This window comes from Vulpes lagopus, chromosome 2 (genome assembly GCF_018345385.1).
Source record: "Vulpes lagopus strain Blue_001 chromosome 2, ASM1834538v1, whole genome shotgun sequence".
NCBI classification, from domain to species: Eukaryota; Metazoa; Chordata; class Mammalia; order Carnivora; family Canidae; genus Vulpes; species Vulpes lagopus.
In genome coordinates, this window is record NC_054825.1 from 174225421 (window position 1) to 174242873 (window position 17453).

At 43.8% G+C, this 17453-nt stretch overlaps 1 protein-coding gene across 3 annotated transcripts; it reads right to left on the minus strand.

Moving 5' to 3' along the window:
* Positions 1–297: 297 nt before the first annotated feature.
* ZNF599 (zinc finger protein 599) lies at positions 298–15485 on the minus strand. Of its 3 annotated transcripts, XM_041745573.1 has the most exons (5): positions 15192–15485; positions 12545–12671; positions 10493–10588; positions 8173–8333; positions 298–4352 (listed from the first exon to the last, which is right to left on the minus strand). In XM_041745573.1, exons 1-5 carry the CDS (start codon positions 15201–15203, stop codon positions 3096–3098), a joined length of 1653 nt encoding a protein of 550 aa, XP_041601507.1. In that variant the 5' UTR covers positions 15204–15485; the 3' UTR covers positions 298–3095. The 3 variants fall into 3 exon arrangements, with proteins under 3 accessions (XP_041601507.1, XP_041601506.1, XP_041601508.1); XM_041745572.1 differs by lacking the exon at positions 8173–8333 and having other exon boundaries at positions 298–4618; XM_041745574.1 differs by lacking the exons at positions 12545–12671; positions 15192–15485 and having other exon boundaries at positions 8173–8412; positions 10493–10586.
* Between the last annotated feature and the right edge of the window lie 1968 nt (positions 15486–17453).

Genomic DNA, 17453 nt, shown 5'->3' on the forward strand with positions numbered 1-17453 from the left:
TGAGTGTGGAACCCAACACAGGACTTGGGATCCCATGGCCCGGAGATCATGGACCAGAGCCAAAACCAAGTGTTGGGCACCCAATTGTGCCATGCAGGCATCCAGGGCTGTCCAGTGTTTTTAAGTGCAAAAGGCTTTCATGGACCATAAACAAAATATGTTAAGTTAGCTGGGCTACCTTCAGTCAGGAGTTGTGCTGCTGTTGGCTCAGAGTTCAGTGTGAGTGAATCAACAATACGGGACATCCAAAAGTAGGAAGAAGAAATTCACTGGTCTGTACATGAAGCCACTCCAGAAAATGTTAAAAGTAACTTTTATAATTTGTGGTTAAGCTACAAAAAAGATGGAAAAGCAGGTAAAGTTGTAGATTTGCAAAATGAAGACCAATTTAAAAAGTTTGGGAAGGCATTGTTATGAGGCAGAAAGCCAAAATTTAGTCATGTTACGGAGATAGGGAAAATGTTAAACCCGGATCAGCTAGTGTTAGCTGGCTTGCACATTTTCAAGAGGCAATAGAATATGAACAGTGTGCAGAGAAGGCAGGTCCTGCAGATCAAGATGCTGTGGAATCTTTAAAATACCTGCTAAATGTTCATACAGTGTTATGTTGAAAGCAGATTTTGATGCCAATGAGACTGACTTGCTTTACTAGGCTCTTGGCAAATAAAATCTATATAATGCAAATGGCCTCCAAATCCCCAGTCTTCAAATTATCCAGATACCATGCAATCTTGCTATTGTGTGTCAATACCAACAGCAACAGACTTTAAGTACAAACCCCTCGAGGTGTACAGAACTCCAAATTCACATGTAACATATGAGATGTCAGAAACATTCCAGGATTGCTTCCACAACTGCTCATCCAAGAAGTGGACTATCTCCAGGGCAAAAACCTTGCCTCCAAGTTGTATTGATTTTGAATAATGCCCCGGTCCATTGCCACGAAGAGCTTGCAAATGCCCACCCCAACCAACCTAGATGTACTTTCCATACCCCTACACAGCAAGTCTGTCATTTAACCTCTCCATCAGGATGTAATAAAGCTTTCATGGTGCACAGCATGAGGGAACTTTACAGTAAAGCACACAACACCTACAAGGACACCATCATGAGGACTATTGGAAGTCCATCACTACATGAACTGTCAGTGATTGTGGTGCACAGCCTGGGATCATATCAAGCAGACTACTATCAGTAACGTCTGGGAAAATGGCCAGACGGCCTGTAAAACTTAAAATTTCAAAGGTTTTGGGCAGCCCCGGTGGCTCAGCAGTTTAGTGCCTGCCTTTGGCCCAGGGCATGGTCCTGGAGACCCGGGACCAAGTCCCACGTCGGACTCCCTACATGGAGCCTGCTTCTCCCTCTGCCTGCGTCTCTGCTTCTTTCTCTCTCTCTCTGTCATGAATAAAATCTTTAAAAAAATAAAATAAAATTTCAAAGGTTTTGAAAGTATTACAAGAAATATAAAGGAGAGTGTCAAACATATAATGCATCTCACGTGGCAAATAGTGGGAAAAGCTTCAGTGACACGAGGGAAGGTGTGGAAGAAGTTTTGGCAGAAGGGGTAGTAGAGCCCACAAAGACCTACAAGAGATGGCAAAACAAGGCACCAAAGTCGGTGATGAGGATGGTGCTGAAAAACCAGTCTACCACTCAGTGAATAAGCCCTCTCACAGCAGTCGTAATATCAGAATGAAAGTCTGCCTTGGAAGAATTTTCCATGACGTGAAACAATGTGACCCTATCATTGAATGCAGCCTCATGCAATTTTTCAAGCCACTTCAGGAAAGAACACTGCCAGTGTCACCAACAAGTGGCAAGAGTCAAACTCCTGAGGTAGAACTGCTAGATGTTGGTCTTCCGGATTCATCATCTTCCTCTTCTGCATGAGTACCATCAGCTACAACATTGGTTTTCTCAGGGCAAGCCACGGTCAAGAGGTTTATCCAGAGTGCACTGCCCCTGCCACCCAGCCCATAGTGCTATCAAAACTAGTTTTATTAAATGTTAATTTTTGATTAATTTTAACCTTTTTTTCCTGGACTTTCTTTGCATGACTGTACAGTATAGCATAGTGTAGGTGTTCATATTACTCTACGGTTTACTGTGGGTACTAAACTGTGGTAACTGTTTGTATGACTAAGTTAAAGTAGTAGTGTAATAACAATACACTACACAAAATGATGTAATTGAAGTGTTTTTATAATCCTGCATATAATTTATATGAAACATATATTAAATTCAGATGCCTATAAACAGAAAAAAAAATTCTATGACAGATAATGCATTAATTGGTTGATGAAAATGTGAACCTAAATTTGCCTTTCCTCTAGGAGCAGTGGTTCAGTATTCATGAATTCACTGTTTGTGATGAATTTATAGAATATGACTACAATGAGTAACAAGAATTGACTAAATATACATGTCTGTGTGTGTCTAAGTATTTCATGACTCAGGCTTTTAAACCTCTCATGAACATTTATGCTCCTAAAACTTAAAAATGACAATGTTTTAGAATAAGGAATATTCTCAAAAATGTTGGCAGCACAGCTGCCTTCAGTGTTCCAACTCTCCTGATAATGGATATATAAAAAACACGATGCGGGTATGGTCTTTTTATCCTCCATACGCCCAACACCCCCCACTACAGCCGTAATGACAAATTATCACAACCTTGGCAGGGAAACTGGAAAGAAGCCATATATGCTTTTCTTTTTCCTTTCTCTTCTACATCCCCTCCTCTACCACTCATTGCACTTTTAAAATACTCTTGAGATGGTTTTATAGTATAAACATAGAATTCTTGCTGACACTTTTCCCAAAGATACAACCACTGGGTCTCACTTGTGGATGATTCTCAGGGGTAGTGTAAGGGTCTAGGCTGGGTCAATTTCTAATTTGACCCTTGAGATGCCCTGCCACAAAAAGCTCTCACAGGGGTGACAATTAGGTTTCCCTTCAGTATGAATTATCAGTAACAAGCAAGATATTTCTCTGGCTGAAAGATTTTCCTGAATAGTTATATTCAAAAGAAAAGATATTTCACCAGTATGAGGTCACTAAAATTGACTGAAGTAAACAACCTGAAGAGGCCTTTAAACTCTGGTGTGAATTTTTCGATGGTGAGTGAAGGATGAACTGTGGCTAAAGGTTTTTCCACATTCACCACATTCAAAGGGTTTCTCCCCAGTGTGAGTTCTCATGTGTTGAGTTAAGGCAAAGTTGTCACAAAAAGCCTTCTTACAGTCTTTGCATTCATATGGTTTTTCTCCAGTGTGGATCCTATTATGACGAACAAAATTTGCAGGCTGGGTAAAGGCCTTTCCACATTCTCTGCATACATAGGGCTTCTCGCCAGTGTGAATCCTCATGTGTCGAGTAAAGGAAGAGCTGTAGTAGAAGGCTTTTGCACATTGTTTACACTCCAAAGGTTTTTCTCCACTGTGGGTCCTAATATGTCGGATAAAAACAGAGTGGTGTGTAAAGGCTTTTCCACATTCACTGCACTTATAGGGCCTCTCACCAGTGTGAATTCTCAGGTGCTGAATTAAGGAAGAGCTGTCACAAAAGGCTTTCCCACATTCCTTGCACTCAAAGGGTTTCTCTCCAGTATGAGTCCTCTTGTGCCGGATAAAAGTGGAACGATGAGTGAAGGCCTTTCCACAGTCATTGCACTCATAGGGTTTCTCTCCAGTGTGAATCCTCATGTGTTGAGTGAAGGATGAGCTGAGGCAAAAAGCTTTTCCACATTCTTTGCACAAAAAGGGTTTCTCTCCTGTGTGGGTCATATTATGCTGGATAAAAGTGGAACGGTGAGTAAAGGCCTTCCCACATTCACTGCACTCATAGAGTTTCTTTCCCGTGTGAATCCTCATGTGTTGAGCAAAGGAAGAGCTGTAGTAAAAAGCTTTCCCACATTCTTTGCACAAAAAAGGCTTTTCCCTAGTGTGAGTCATATTATGCTGGTTAAAAGAGGAGCGGTGGGTAAAAGTTTTACCACATTCTTTGCACTCATAGGGCTTATCTCCAGTGTGAATGCGCTGGTGCTCTGTGAGGTGAGACCTGCGTTTGAAGGCCTTCTCACACTCAATACACTTGTATGGTTTTTCCCCAGTATGCAACCTCATATGTCGAATGAAGTCTGCCATATAACGACAGGCTTTCCCACATTCACTGCATTTATAAGGCTTGACTCCAGCATGAATCTGTTGATGACGAACGAGGGCCCAATTCTTGCTAAATCTTTTCCCACATTCTCTGCATTTATACAAGTTATTCCTTGCATCTATCACAGGGTCTTTTCCTAGTCCTTGTTCATGTTCTTGTAGATCACCTTGTGCAGTGACTTGCTCCTGTAAAACCGTTAAACACAAACGATCATCTGTCTCCAAATCATCATGTTTACGGGTCAATTTCCTAGTGCATGTCTCCTTGTGGGGGTCTGTTCCTGTCCTCAAGCTCCCTTCCTGCATTTCTGATAGCTTTTCCTGATCCCTTGCTTGCCCCAACCTGGAATCCCTTGCGACTCCCTGTGTCACTTGTTCCTCAAAAGGGGCTTCCTCAGTGAAGGCCAGCTGAGAAGCAGTAAGCTCTGTGGTCTCAGGTTTTGCTTTTTCACCTGAAGGAAATCCAATACAGAAAGGTGTCTATTAGTGGTAACACAGAACAATTACTATTTGAGTGGTAGAATGAAGATGAAAATTATCCCTCTAATGCTTATGGCATTTATATACATCTTAAGCCCACATTTACAATTTCTTTCTTCACTAATCCTTGGACTCTTGACATCTTTAAAAGGTAACCCAGGAAGAAAAGCTGGGGCAGGGCACAGAGAATCTGCAATGGGGAGGAGTCCTCACTCTCCAGAATGGAGGAGGGTGGGAAGAGTAATGACTACACAGTGAGTAAAGTCTGTGCTCTAACATCTCATGGTATGACAGCACGGGGAAGGTGCACCTAACTTGGCCACATGGGAGACAGAAAGAGGTCAGTGCAGGCTACCTGGAAAAGGTGCTATGGGAGCTTCTCTCTAAAGGAGAGTAGGGATTCCCTGACAGAGGAATTAAAAGAAAGAAACTGCAGATGACAGCAAGTACATCATGCAGTGTCTTGAGAGAATGCTGGATGCCAGGCAAAGTGAAGAGGAGTGAGAAACTACTGGGTGGTACTGAGTCTAGTTCGTCTGAGTGAAGACCCCACCTAAGTAAAGACTGAGGTGAACAGACACCAAATGGGTATCATCTAGATGAAGAGAATTATAAACTTACCACATTGATGAAGATCTATATGAAAAGGAAGGTTGGTAATATACAGTTGTTCTTAAATTCATCTATGCAAATAAAATCCCAACAGAGTTTTTCAAGAATATGGACAATGTAATTGTGGAATTTATATAAAAGAACAAACAGAGCAGGCTACCTTCTCAGAAGAATAAAGAAGAGAATCTTGCCTTTTGAAGAATTCGGATTATGATTATACACATCAAGGCAGTACAATGTAGAAATAGATTTGAGATAAACTATCAAACTGTCAAAGGGAAAAACAGAATTAAGAGCTCAGAAATGGGGGTGCCTGGGTTGGCTCAGTGGTTGAGTGCCCACCTTTGGCTCAGGTTGTGATCCCGGGGTCCTGGAATTGAGTCCTGCATCAGGCTCCCCACAAGGAGCCTGCTTCTCCCTCTGCCTATGTCTCTGCCTCTCTCTCTCTCTGTGTCTCTCATGAATAAATAAAATCTTAAAAAAAAAAAAGCTCAGAAATGTAGGAATTTTGGAATATGACAGAAGTAGCAGAGAGGCCCAATGAGAAAAGGAGGGGCTATTCAATAAATGGATCCAGAGAAGTGATTTCCCATATGGGGGAAAATGAAATTGCATTCCTAACCTCAGCCCACACAAAAATGAACTCCAGACTGATTAAGACCTAGCTGTCAGAAGCTCAACATTAACAACATTTAGTAAATCATAAAAATGACTATCTTTTTGAAAGTGAAAGATTTCATAAACAAGATATAAAAGCATTATCTATAAAAGAAAAGACTAGTCAATTTGACTAAACTATAACTTTTAAAAAGGCAAATAAGGGTAAGTTAGTGTCAGATACTATAGACTACAGAGCAAAGTAAAGAGTGAGAAAAAGAGTGACATTACAGAATGATGAAAAGAGCAATCCACCAGGAAAACCTAACAAGCCTAAATCTATATGCAACAAATATCAGAGCCAAAACTGAGTTCAAAGGAAAAACAGACAAAACCACAATTACAGTTGGGAACTTCAACGTTCCACATCCAAAATGAAAACTAAGCATATGTGTATGAGCTAACATTTCACAGAAGATATACATCAGCCAATCAACAAAGGAAGAGGTGCTCAGCTTTCTTGGGTATATGGGAAAGGCAAAAAGACCACAGTGAGATATCAAATTATATTCACCCAACTGAAAAAACTTAAGAACATGACAATATCAAGTATTGGAAAGGACACAGATCCACAGAATTGTTAGTATAATGCAGGTGAAGTATAAACAGGTAAGATACCATTTGAGAAAACAGCAGGGCAGTACCTAGTGAAGTTCTCCTTTTGCTCACTTACAATAATCAAAAAATTCTAGCTCTAGGAACCCTATTAAGAGAAATTCCTACACATTTGCATGAGGACATCTGTATATGAATTTTCACAACAGCACTCTGTGGGTATTAAAAACTGGAAACATGAAAATACATGAGCACACTGAAAATCATGAAAATGACTATAGAAGAAAAAAATGAAGTATACTACATGCAATCTTAATAATATACTGTTGAATGAAAAACACAAATAAGACAATATAAACTATAATATACTTTTTGTAAAGTTCAAAAAAAAAGCATGTGTACACATGAGTACAATGAAGTAATTTTTAAAGTCCGTTTTCAGAATGTCAGTTATAATGCCATTATAAAATCACATACATAGGTTACAGGCACCTCTGTGTTTATTGCAGCATTATTTACAATAACCAAGATATGCCCTTGGGCTCAGGTCATGATCCTGAGGTCCTGGGATCAAGTCCTGCATCAGGCTCCCTACAGGGAACCTGCTTCTCCCTCTGTCTATGTCTCTGCCTTTCTTTCTGTGTCTCTCATGAATAAATAAAATCTTAAAACAATACAAAAACCTCTTTCGTGGTTTCTACTGAAGTTAATCATGTACCGACACCATGATCCAGCCAGTCCACTTATTTGCATATTCCCAAGAGAAATGTGCTTACATCCAACAAAAAATATAATCAAGAATATTCAACTCTGAAAAAAAAAAAAAAAAGAATATTCAACTCTGGAAAATGAACAAGGGGTAGTAGAAGAGGTGGGTGGGGGATTGGGGTGACTGGGTGATGGGCACCAAGGGGGGCACTTGGTGGGATGAGCACTGGGCATTATGCTATATGTTGGCAAATTGAACTCCAATAAAAAAAATATTCATAGCTGCATTCTTCACAATATTCTGAAAAATTCCCAAATACCAGGAAAATGGATACACATAATCTATTCATTCACTGAGACATTGCATGGTTAAGAAATAACTCATTTTGCAACCACACGAGGGAGCCTCAGAGCCATAATGATTATCAAAAGACAGCTATAACAGTATTATGTATCATGAGGCTCCATGTAGAAGTCTTTAAAATTAATCTATGGTGATTGAGTTGAATGCCAGCTACATTTATAAAAGGGAATATATTAACAAGGAGCAAAAGAAACCTGTGAAGTGCTGGAAGTATTTCTTGACCTGTGTGGTGGATACTTGGGTTTATTTATGTAATATTTCATAAAGATGAACCTTTAAGATTTGTATATTCACTATATTCACTATGTATAAGTTATACCTTAGTACAGCAATTAAAAGATAATAGTAAAATAGAAGGGGAAGCGCAGAAGTCCTGAAGAGCTGACTCTTCAGAGAATGAGAAAACTGCTCCCAGAAGCTTGGTTGTTCAGGTCAAATAGTCGTCAACAATTATGTGTTGGAGAGCCAAGAGTGGTTTTTTTTGTTTCATGCTTCGCCCAAGCATCAGAAACTTCTATGTTTTTCTATACTGAGTAGAGAGAAAGTGAAGATACAGAAGAGATAGGAAATAAGTGAAGACCCAAGGTCCCAGGTGCAACACAGTCATGTATAGCTTCTTGTAATTCCTACCTCATGGTGCTTACACCCTGTTATGATGCCCTCTGGCAGAATGCTGCAGGCTCTTGATATGCTCCTAAAGAATAGGATATGGCAAAGCAGTGGAATGTAACAGATGAGGTTGTGTGTTGGTTGCATCCCTCTCGCTGGAGTCTCTCCCACCATCACTTGATCTGAAGAAGGAAGCGGACATGTCGCAAGGTGTCTCTGACGGTGGCTTGTAGTGGATCCCACCAAACTGAGCCTAGACCTCTGACCCACAGGTGAGAAACAGTAAATGAGTGATATTTTAAGCTATGTTTGTGGTAATATTAGATGGACAGATAATTAAGGCAGACAAAGTGTGACCTAGACTCTCCTGGTGGAATTTGCCATGAGAACCCTTCCACGGGGATGAGAAGGAAGCTACAGGATGAGTCTGTATGGGTTAAAAGGCAAGAAAGCCACGTGTGAGCCTCTTCTCAACGTGAAGTAGGTCACGGGCTGAATTATTGGTAGCTAGGTGTGGTGATATCTGGAAGAAGGGTGAGTGGATGGGGAAGAGGATGGAAGACAAAGAATGGACCAGAGACACAGACCAGATATGGGGACAGCAGTCAGAAATCTGTTAGCAACATTGCAGGCAAGAGACGAGTACAGCTTGGACTAGGGTGTAATGTGGAACTGACAGATCTGGTGAAGGTGACAGAGTCAGGACATACATCAGATAGAACACGGTAAGAGTCAGGAATGGCTGGAGAGAGGGTATGAAAAAGATGGAGGTGTTGTGGGATCGTCCTTTTGTTCCTGGCTTTCTTGACTTGCTGAATGGTAAGACTAGTAATTGAAAATGGGAAGATGGGAGGAGTGGGCCAAATCAAGTGAAGATATAGAACTGCAGAGGGGGGAGAAGGTGTGAGACAGACATGGATGTGTAGATAAATAAATGATTGGATGAAAGTGGAAGAGGGTGGGATGCAAAGTTATAGTTAGAGATAGTAATCTGCAGAAACAGAAAGGACTGTCTTCTGAATTGGGAAAGGAAGTTTGAGATATCATGATTCATTATGACTAACAATGCATGAATATTACAAACATAACTTTTGTTATTTTGTCATTTACTCTGGGTCAGGCAGTGTGCTATAAGCAGTTTCCTGTTATCTAATTACATTCCCAAATAATCCGACAATGCAGAAACTATCATTACTTTTTCTAATGTAGGCTAGTTTAGCAGACCTAGGACTTGTTCATATCCCTGGCTCCTTCTCCTTGAGCACAAAGCTAAACCACATTTCCCAGTTTGATGTAACAAGTAGCCTAATGCCCAGGTCTTGTCAATGGGATGTGAATGGAAATGATGTATGTGTGCAAGTGGATATGATAATAGATCTTCCTCAACTCATGATGGGGTTATAGCCCAATAAACCCATCTAAATGCATTTAATACAACTAACCCACTGCACATCATAGCTTAGCTTGGACTACCTTAAATGTGTTCAGTACACTTACATTAGCCTATAGTTGGGCAAAATGATCAAATACAAAGATTATGTTATATTAAAGTGCTGAATGTCTCATGCATTTATGGACTATTGTACTGAATGTGAAAAACGGCTATAAGTGTACTGGTTGTTTACCCACACGACTGCATGGCTGACTGGGAGCTGCAACTCGCTGCTGCTGCCCAGTACCGGGAGAGTATCGCTAGCCTAGGAAAAGATACAAATTCAAAATTCGAAGTCCAGTTTCTACTGAATATACACAGCTTTCACACCATTGCAAACTGGAAAAATCCTAATTTGAACCACTCTAAGTTGGGGGCCATCTGTATTCCCCTTCTCTCCTATTCCTCTTAGACAGGTGGATGATGCCAGGGCATCATACTGTCAACAGAATGCACCTGGACCCCTAGAATAACTATGTGGTATGGAGTTCCCCTGCAGATCCACATTAACCATGTTGTGAATGAAAAAAAAAAAACTCTTTATCTGTTGACCCACCCAGATTTTGGAGTTTATCTTTTACAGCAGAGAATTAACTTAGCTTGACTTGTATATCAAAGGTACAGCGAGATCATGCAACCTCCCCAGGGTCATGAGGCTGGTGAGTGGCCAAGCATTTAGAGCCTGATCTTACTCAGTATACCGAATCCTAACCCTAATAAAGGCAAGAGTTTGATGGGATAGAAAAACAGGGCAAACAAAGCTGGAGCACTACATCATGAACCAAGACCACAGGAAGGCCATAAATGAAGTTGCCAATGGAATTTCAGACAGTGTTCCCCTGGGTAGTCTGTCAGTTGCCATGAAACCCTCTGCCGTGACACCCATCTGCCAGACTCTGAGCCACCCACCTGTATGGGTGCTTTTGGAGAGGCCTCTGTTCACTGACCACAGTTCTTGCCCATGCTCCAGTAGGTAGATCAGCTCTGGTTTGGGAACAGGATGCCCTGTGCATGGAGAAACAAATGGGGCATGGGTACACAGGTAAGGATAAAAGGTAAAGTCTCAAGTATACAGGAGTACACACCTTTCACATGCCACCATGAAGCTCCAGAAAGGAAACTTCACACCTTCCAGAAGGCTGTTCCCTAATTAAGCCAGACGGATTCAACCTCTCCGTGGATCAGGACTACCTAGAGATGTCTGGTTCTGAACACAGAACGAATTAAGTCAAACCTCTGGGCATAAGGACAAAACACAGCAAGTTTGTAAAAGCTCCCCAGGTGATTCTGGTGCCCAAGGATGGCTAAACACATTGGACAAAGTCGACTGCTCGGTCGATTTACTGGTACTCAGTTGTCTGAGGTTGGCCATGACCTAAACCTGCTACCCATTCTGAAGAGAAAGCCTTTAACCCAAGTTGGGAAGACAGAGCTGAAGGTGGGGACCTGCTGCCCTACTTGCTGCTGTAGCATCCTATGGCTACTTAAAGGACAATGGCCTGATGACCTAGACCAAGGGGAGAAAGCAAACAAACACAACCAGGTTGGCATCTACCAGGCCAGGAGCCAGCATCATCTCAGGGCTTCTCATCAGGTGAAGTCATTATATTTTTCAGGTGTGAAATCAGTAGGAGGTTTTCTGCCACCTGCACCCAAAAGCATTTTGCAAAATGAAAAGGTTTGAGGACAGGAAGACTCCGAAGAGAATCCAGCGACTAAGGCACCGGGACCCACAGGAACTCCAACTGGAAAATCCTGTATTGCAGGCCAGAATGCATCCAGTTGTCATGTAGCAAATGTCCACTGATGTTTGCTAGAAACCTGGCACTGAGCTCAGTGCTGGGGCAGTGTCAAAGTCCAATCAGACCTTCCTTCATCTCTGTTATGGGACTTGGCTTCTTCCTCCACATGGAATGCTATTTCCTGTGCATCTCCTTTCAACAACCTATCACATCGGTCACAAACTAACACCACTTACTGTACTGATGACTGACCTGGGAGAGCCCTGTCATGGTAACCATTTGGATGTCTGGGAAAAGAGGGACCATGGGCCTCCATTCAATTAATATTCAGACCGATTTCTGGGTAAACTGGCCATTTAAAATTTCAGTGGGAATATATGAATATTGAATATATGAATATATGAATATATGGGATTTACTGATTTAGTACATATCATAAGCACATGGGTCACATTTGCTTATGTTCCCAGTTGTATTTTAAACACTTCACAGATATTAGGTCACTTGGGCTAGGTGAAAGGTTACTATAAAAATACAATAAAATCAAAAGAACTGTATTAGTCCCAGGAAGCTCATGCTGCCTCCTCAAGGCTGTGTTTTCTGAAGGGGAAATTAGCTAACAGACCCAACGTCAAGCCCAGACTCTTGCAGCAACAATCGGAAGGCAAGAAAGGAGGGAATAAGGAAGAGCGTTCTTAGGTGCCCATCAACGCCATTTGATGATGTGTCTGTACACCCTCTAAAATTATATCCCTTAGCAGCAGAGAAGGAAAGCATAGGCCTTGGGAAATAAGGGACAATTGTGCAGGCATCAGGGGCCAAAGAAGCCATTTAGCCAAGACTGCTGCTTAGACTCCAGTAGCACTGATGTCAAATATCTGTCTGTCTGTCACCCACTTCTTGGAGAATTCACAGGTCCTGCCAACTGGGCTATGAGGACATTTGATCCAATCAAGCTGAACCAATCACCTTACCTATTATAGGAATCTGGAATAAGGACATCAGATTGAGGCCAGCTTTTATTAAGAATGTATTTCTTAGACAACAATCCCTGTTGCAGACACAGGGATATCAATGAAAAGCTTAGTCCAGAATATGCTGAGGCTGTAGAGAGACAGGAAGGTGGGTCCCAGAGGCCTTCTCAATCGGCCATGCTTATAGAGAGAGAAGGTGGAATGAAAGCCTGTGGGTACCACTCAGGAGAGTGTGGAGTCCTTACCCAGTGAGACCAGGAGCCCACAAGTCTCCAGCATCACCTCCCGGTATAAGGTCCTCTGGGCCAGGTCCAGATGTCTCCATTCCTCCCCAGTGAAGGTCACAGCCACATCTTTAAATGATACCAATGCCTGGAACATCAAATAGAGATGATAAGTGGCTGTGCATCTATTAGATGAAATGAGGGCCTATTGCTTGGCCCCGAAGGGAAGTCCAGAAAGTCTTGAGGCCTGAATCCCTGAGTATCTCCTGAGAACCTAGCTCTGTGCTGGGCTCAGGAGGGAAGAAGATGGTGCCTCTGACAGAATAAGGATGCGGAGAGAAATCCTCCTGTGTAGGAAGCCACTGGAGAAAGACACGAAACCATGATAATCTTATATGGGTGGTAAGGAGCAGATAGTAAGCGCTCTGGGATGTTAGTCTTAAGAGTAGGGAAAAATAATTCAAATAATAACAGATCCAGACATTGTGACCTACATGCACTGCTTGCCTGCATCTGGGGTTTCAGATGCTGCATTAAAGTCTGTAGGTCTGGAGCTAGACTCGTGGAGTTTAAATCCAGCCTCAAGAATCACGCTCCTGAAATACATGTTAACTTCTCCGTCTCAACTTCCACATCAATACAATAACAGTTGAACGCTTCACCAGGCTGGTGTAGGAATTACAATATTTTTTTTAAAGGATTTTATTTATGAGACATACACACACACAGAGAGAGAGACAGGCAGAGGGAGAAGCAGGAGAAGCAGGCTCCATGCAGGGAGCCCGATGTGGGACTCGATCCCGGGTCTGCAGGATCACGCCCTGGGCTGAAGGCGGCGCTAAACCGCTGAGCTACCCAGGCTGCCCGGGAATTACAATATTCTTAAAGCCCCTCCACGCGCCCAGCACACTCAGTGCTCAATACACGTTCACAAATTTCCTTCATTGTTCACAGCCAAGCCCATGAGGGAAGTGCCATCACCTCTAGCTCACAAGCAGCAAACTGAGGCTCAAAACCAAGTGGGCCAGAGGTGTACATCTAATGAGAAGGGGCAAAATTTGAACCCAGGTCCCTCGGGTCCAGCCATCGTGGGCAGGCGGGGTGTGTGTGTGTCAGATTTAATCTAAGTATGACAAAGTCCCAGAGGGAAATATCTTTCATTCATCAATCACTTATTGGGCACAGGTATAGGCCCAGCACTGTTCTGGGCCTGGAGATGGAGCAGAGAACAGGAGCTCACACTCTGGGGATATGGAAAGATCTCCGACAAGAAATTAAAGAAATGAGCAAGATTAAGTCATATGGAGCGAAGGGGTCTGAAAACAACAAAAGAGAATGAATTGACTGCAAACACGAGGGGGCTTTAGCTGGAGCAACTAGGACACTGAAATGAGGCAGGCCAGGTGAAGAAAGATTAGTAACTAAGGTAGGTCCTGAAGATGGTCAGGGCTAGGATAAGAGTAAACACGGTGTCATGCTGGAGAGTAACTTAAGGCCTTGCTTAAGGCCTTGTGTGTTTACAACCCAAGAAACACAGCATTCCTGTACACTATCATTTTTTTTTTTTTTTAAGATTTATTTATGTTCTCATGAGAAACGCAGAGAGGCAGAGACACAGACAGAGGGAGAAGCAGGCTCCATGCAGGGAGCCCGACGTGGGACTCGATTCCGGGTCCCCAGATCACGCCCTGGGCTGAAGGCGGCACTAAACCACTGAGCCACCTGGGCTGCCCCTTGTACACCATCATTAACGAAAATCGTAATGGGAGTCACTCTTCAAGTACACTTCTTGATAGTCTTCCACACTATCTGAAAGCACAGTGTTCCTATGAAAACTTTCCTAAGCCAAAATGGCAGTAAAGTGAAAAGTGTTGGGGCACCTGGGGGGCTCAGTCGGTTAAGCATCTGCCTTCAGCTCAGGTCATGATCCCAGGGTCCTGGGATGGAGCCCCACATACGGTTCCCTGGCCAGGGTGGGGGAGCCTGCTTCTCCCTCTTCCACTCCCCCTGCTTGTGTTCTCCCTCTCTCAAATGAATCAGTAAAATCTTTAAGAGAAAACAAAAAAAGTATCCCCCACTTTCTCAAAGTTCCCCTAACTTCCATTTTACTTTTAGGAAGAACTTACATCATCACCTGTTTCCACCAACCAAAAGGAATCCCAAGAGGGTTCTTGTTTTTGCCTTACTAATGTTGTCTCTCCCAGAGGCCGGTGGCAAAATCCAAACCTTTGGAAAGTGGGGGGAGCCTGAATAAGAAAATGTGTTAAACAGGAAAACGGATTCACAGCTGCAAGCTGCAAACCAGCTTCACTTGTAAAACGCAGGCGGCATCTGCAGAGTTCAACCTGGCGACTGTCCTGCCTCCCCCCGCCTGCCCAGGGGCCTTCTATTCCCACCAGAGAAGCAGCAATTCAAACAAAAAAACAACCCAAAAAACAAAAAAATAAAAGCAAACCCCGCGGCTCCCTTCTCCGATTTTAGACCCGAGGGCACGGAGACCCAGGGCAGGGAAGGGGCCTCCCCTTGGAGCCCCGGGCCCGGACGCAGAACCCGCGCGCCCCGCCGCGTTCCTCCAGGGCCTCCAGGTCCAAGGGCACCAACGAGGGGCGGCGAAGACCGACAGGACGGCGACCCCAGCGCGCGTGGGCCCGCGCGACCCTCCACTCACCGGCGCCGCCATGAGGCCCACGGGCCGAGCGGGACTGCGGGGAGCGGCGCCCGGCCGACCCCTCCGCCCAGCCCGCAGCCGGAGCGGGGCCCTCGGTGCCCGCTGTGCGGACTCCCCCGCGAGCGCCGAGGCTCCCCGGCACAGGCGGCGTCGCGGCGCACACAGAAGCGCGGAGGCGGGGCCTGGGCTCCTCCGTGTCTGTCCTTTGCGCGGTCAGGACGACCCCTCCGGGCGGCGGCCTCGGCTCGGCGCCCCGACGCGGATCCGCGGCAACCGACCCGCGTCCAGGGGGAAGACGCCAGAGGGCCCGCCCACGGCGCGGCAGGAACGCCCCTCTCCGCTCGCTGTCATTGGCTGAGCGCCCGCCGTCGACGTCACAGGCACTGCCTTCTGGGTAATGTAGTTCCGGACCGCATCTCGGCAGCGCGCATCCCTGGTGGTGAAGTTCCAAGCACAGATGTAGGGCTTCTTGTTGTTGTTTGTTGTTGTTGTTGTTGTTGTTGTTGTTGTTGTTGTTGTTGTTGTTAAAGATTTTATTTATTTATTCATGAGAGAGAGAGGGAGATTGGGAGAGAGAGAGAGGCAGAGACACAGGCAGAAGAAGCAGGCTCCGTGCTGGGAGCCCGACGTGGGACTCTATCCCGGGTCTCCAGGATCAGGCCCTGGGCTGAAGGCGGCGCTAAACCGCTGAGCCACCTGGGCTGCCCTGCACATGGTACTTTATGAAAAAGATTGTTAACATTATGGAAGAGAACCACAATAGACAGAACATCAAGAAAATCTGGGGCAGCCCCCGTGGCACAGCGGTTTGGCGCTGCCTGTAGCCTGGGGTGTGATCCTGGAGACCTGGGATCGAGTCCCACATCGGGCTCCCTGCATGGAGCCTGCTTGTCCCTCTCCCTCTGCCTGTGTCTCTGGCCCCTCTCTCTGAGTCTATGAATAAATAAATAAAATTAAAAAAAAATCTGGAAGGATTACACGATTGGAGATGCTATCGTTGTTACAGAAAAGGCCTTGAAAGCCATTCATCCCAAAACAATATATTCCTGCTGTGGGAGGGAGAAACTGTGTCCAGATGTGCACGGTCTTATGGGATTTATGACAGAGTCAATCAAGGAAATAATGAAAAAGATTGTAGATATGGCAAAAAAAAAAAAAAAAGGTGTGGAGGGGTGAAGGCTTTCAAGATATGAATCTTGGAGAAATTCAAGAGGCACCATGCCAGAGGAATGAACAGATGACCTCATGGAGATGAGTGCTTCCAAATCAGTGCCAGAGGATGAAGAAAAAAGATGTAAAAGAAGCAGTGCCAGAAAACAAACTGACATGAGATAATTGGGCAGAAGCATTATTCAAGACTGCTTTTGACTTCCTTTATGACAAGGACTCTTCTATGATATGAGCACTGAAAATAAAGCAAATGAGAAGAAGGATTGGTAAGGTACAGAAGCATTTTTAGAGAAAGGAAAAAGCAAAAAAGACAAAAATTGTGATGTATTTCTACAAAGTTACATCAAGTGTACCTGCCTCTCCTGCCTCCCCTTCCACCTTTTCCACCTCTTCTACCTCTCCACCCCTGGAACAGCAAGACCTTCCCCTCCTTTTCCTCCTCCTCTCCTCATCCATTCAACATGAAGACAATGAGGATGAAGACCTTTATGATGGTCCAATTCCACTTAGTGAAGAGTAAATAATCATCATACTTTATAGTTAATAAACTTATCTGTTGTGTATGTATATGAAAAGCTAATAACTACATGGCAAGAACCGTATGAGACAGTCATCATCATCATCATCATCATCATCTAAGCATTTATTCTGTGGAACTTTAGGATCACCTGAGAATTTGTGAAAAAATGCAAGTTCTCTGGCCCCAACCAAATTTAGTGAATCAGAAACCCTAGGGGTGAAGTCCAGTGATCTGGGCTTCCACAAGCCCCCCCAGGGTATACTATACTGACTCCAGTTTGAGAAGAAAGGATACTTTAATTCAAACCCAGTGAATAAAACTGGAGAAATAGCAATATACATCTCACTGGAAGTAATATAAAAAGTGCTTTACACAGGGTTTAGCACAGTTACTGCTCCTGACATACATAATGGCTGTTATTATCATTATCATCATCACAAAACTCTTATAAACATTTTGTGGAAAGGCAAGTCAGGGATGGCCCTTTATAGCATCATTTGGGATATTTGTAAAAGTGTAAAATACAACCATTCTCTAGTCCAGCAAGTAGTTTCAGAGGTAATCATTAATAT

Excerpts from the sequence above, each read along its gene's own strand:
- ZNF599 (XM_041745572.1), bottom strand. Across the intron at positions 10,589-12,544 it reads TGGGCTCCTGGTCTCACTGG|GGCATCCTGTTCCCAAACCA; the intron begins GTAAGGACTCCA and ends CTCCATGCACAG. Across the intron at positions 4,619-10,492 it reads CTCCAAAAGCACCCATACAG|GTGAAAAAGCAAAACCTGAG; the intron begins GTGGGTGGCTCA and ends GATTTCCTTCAG.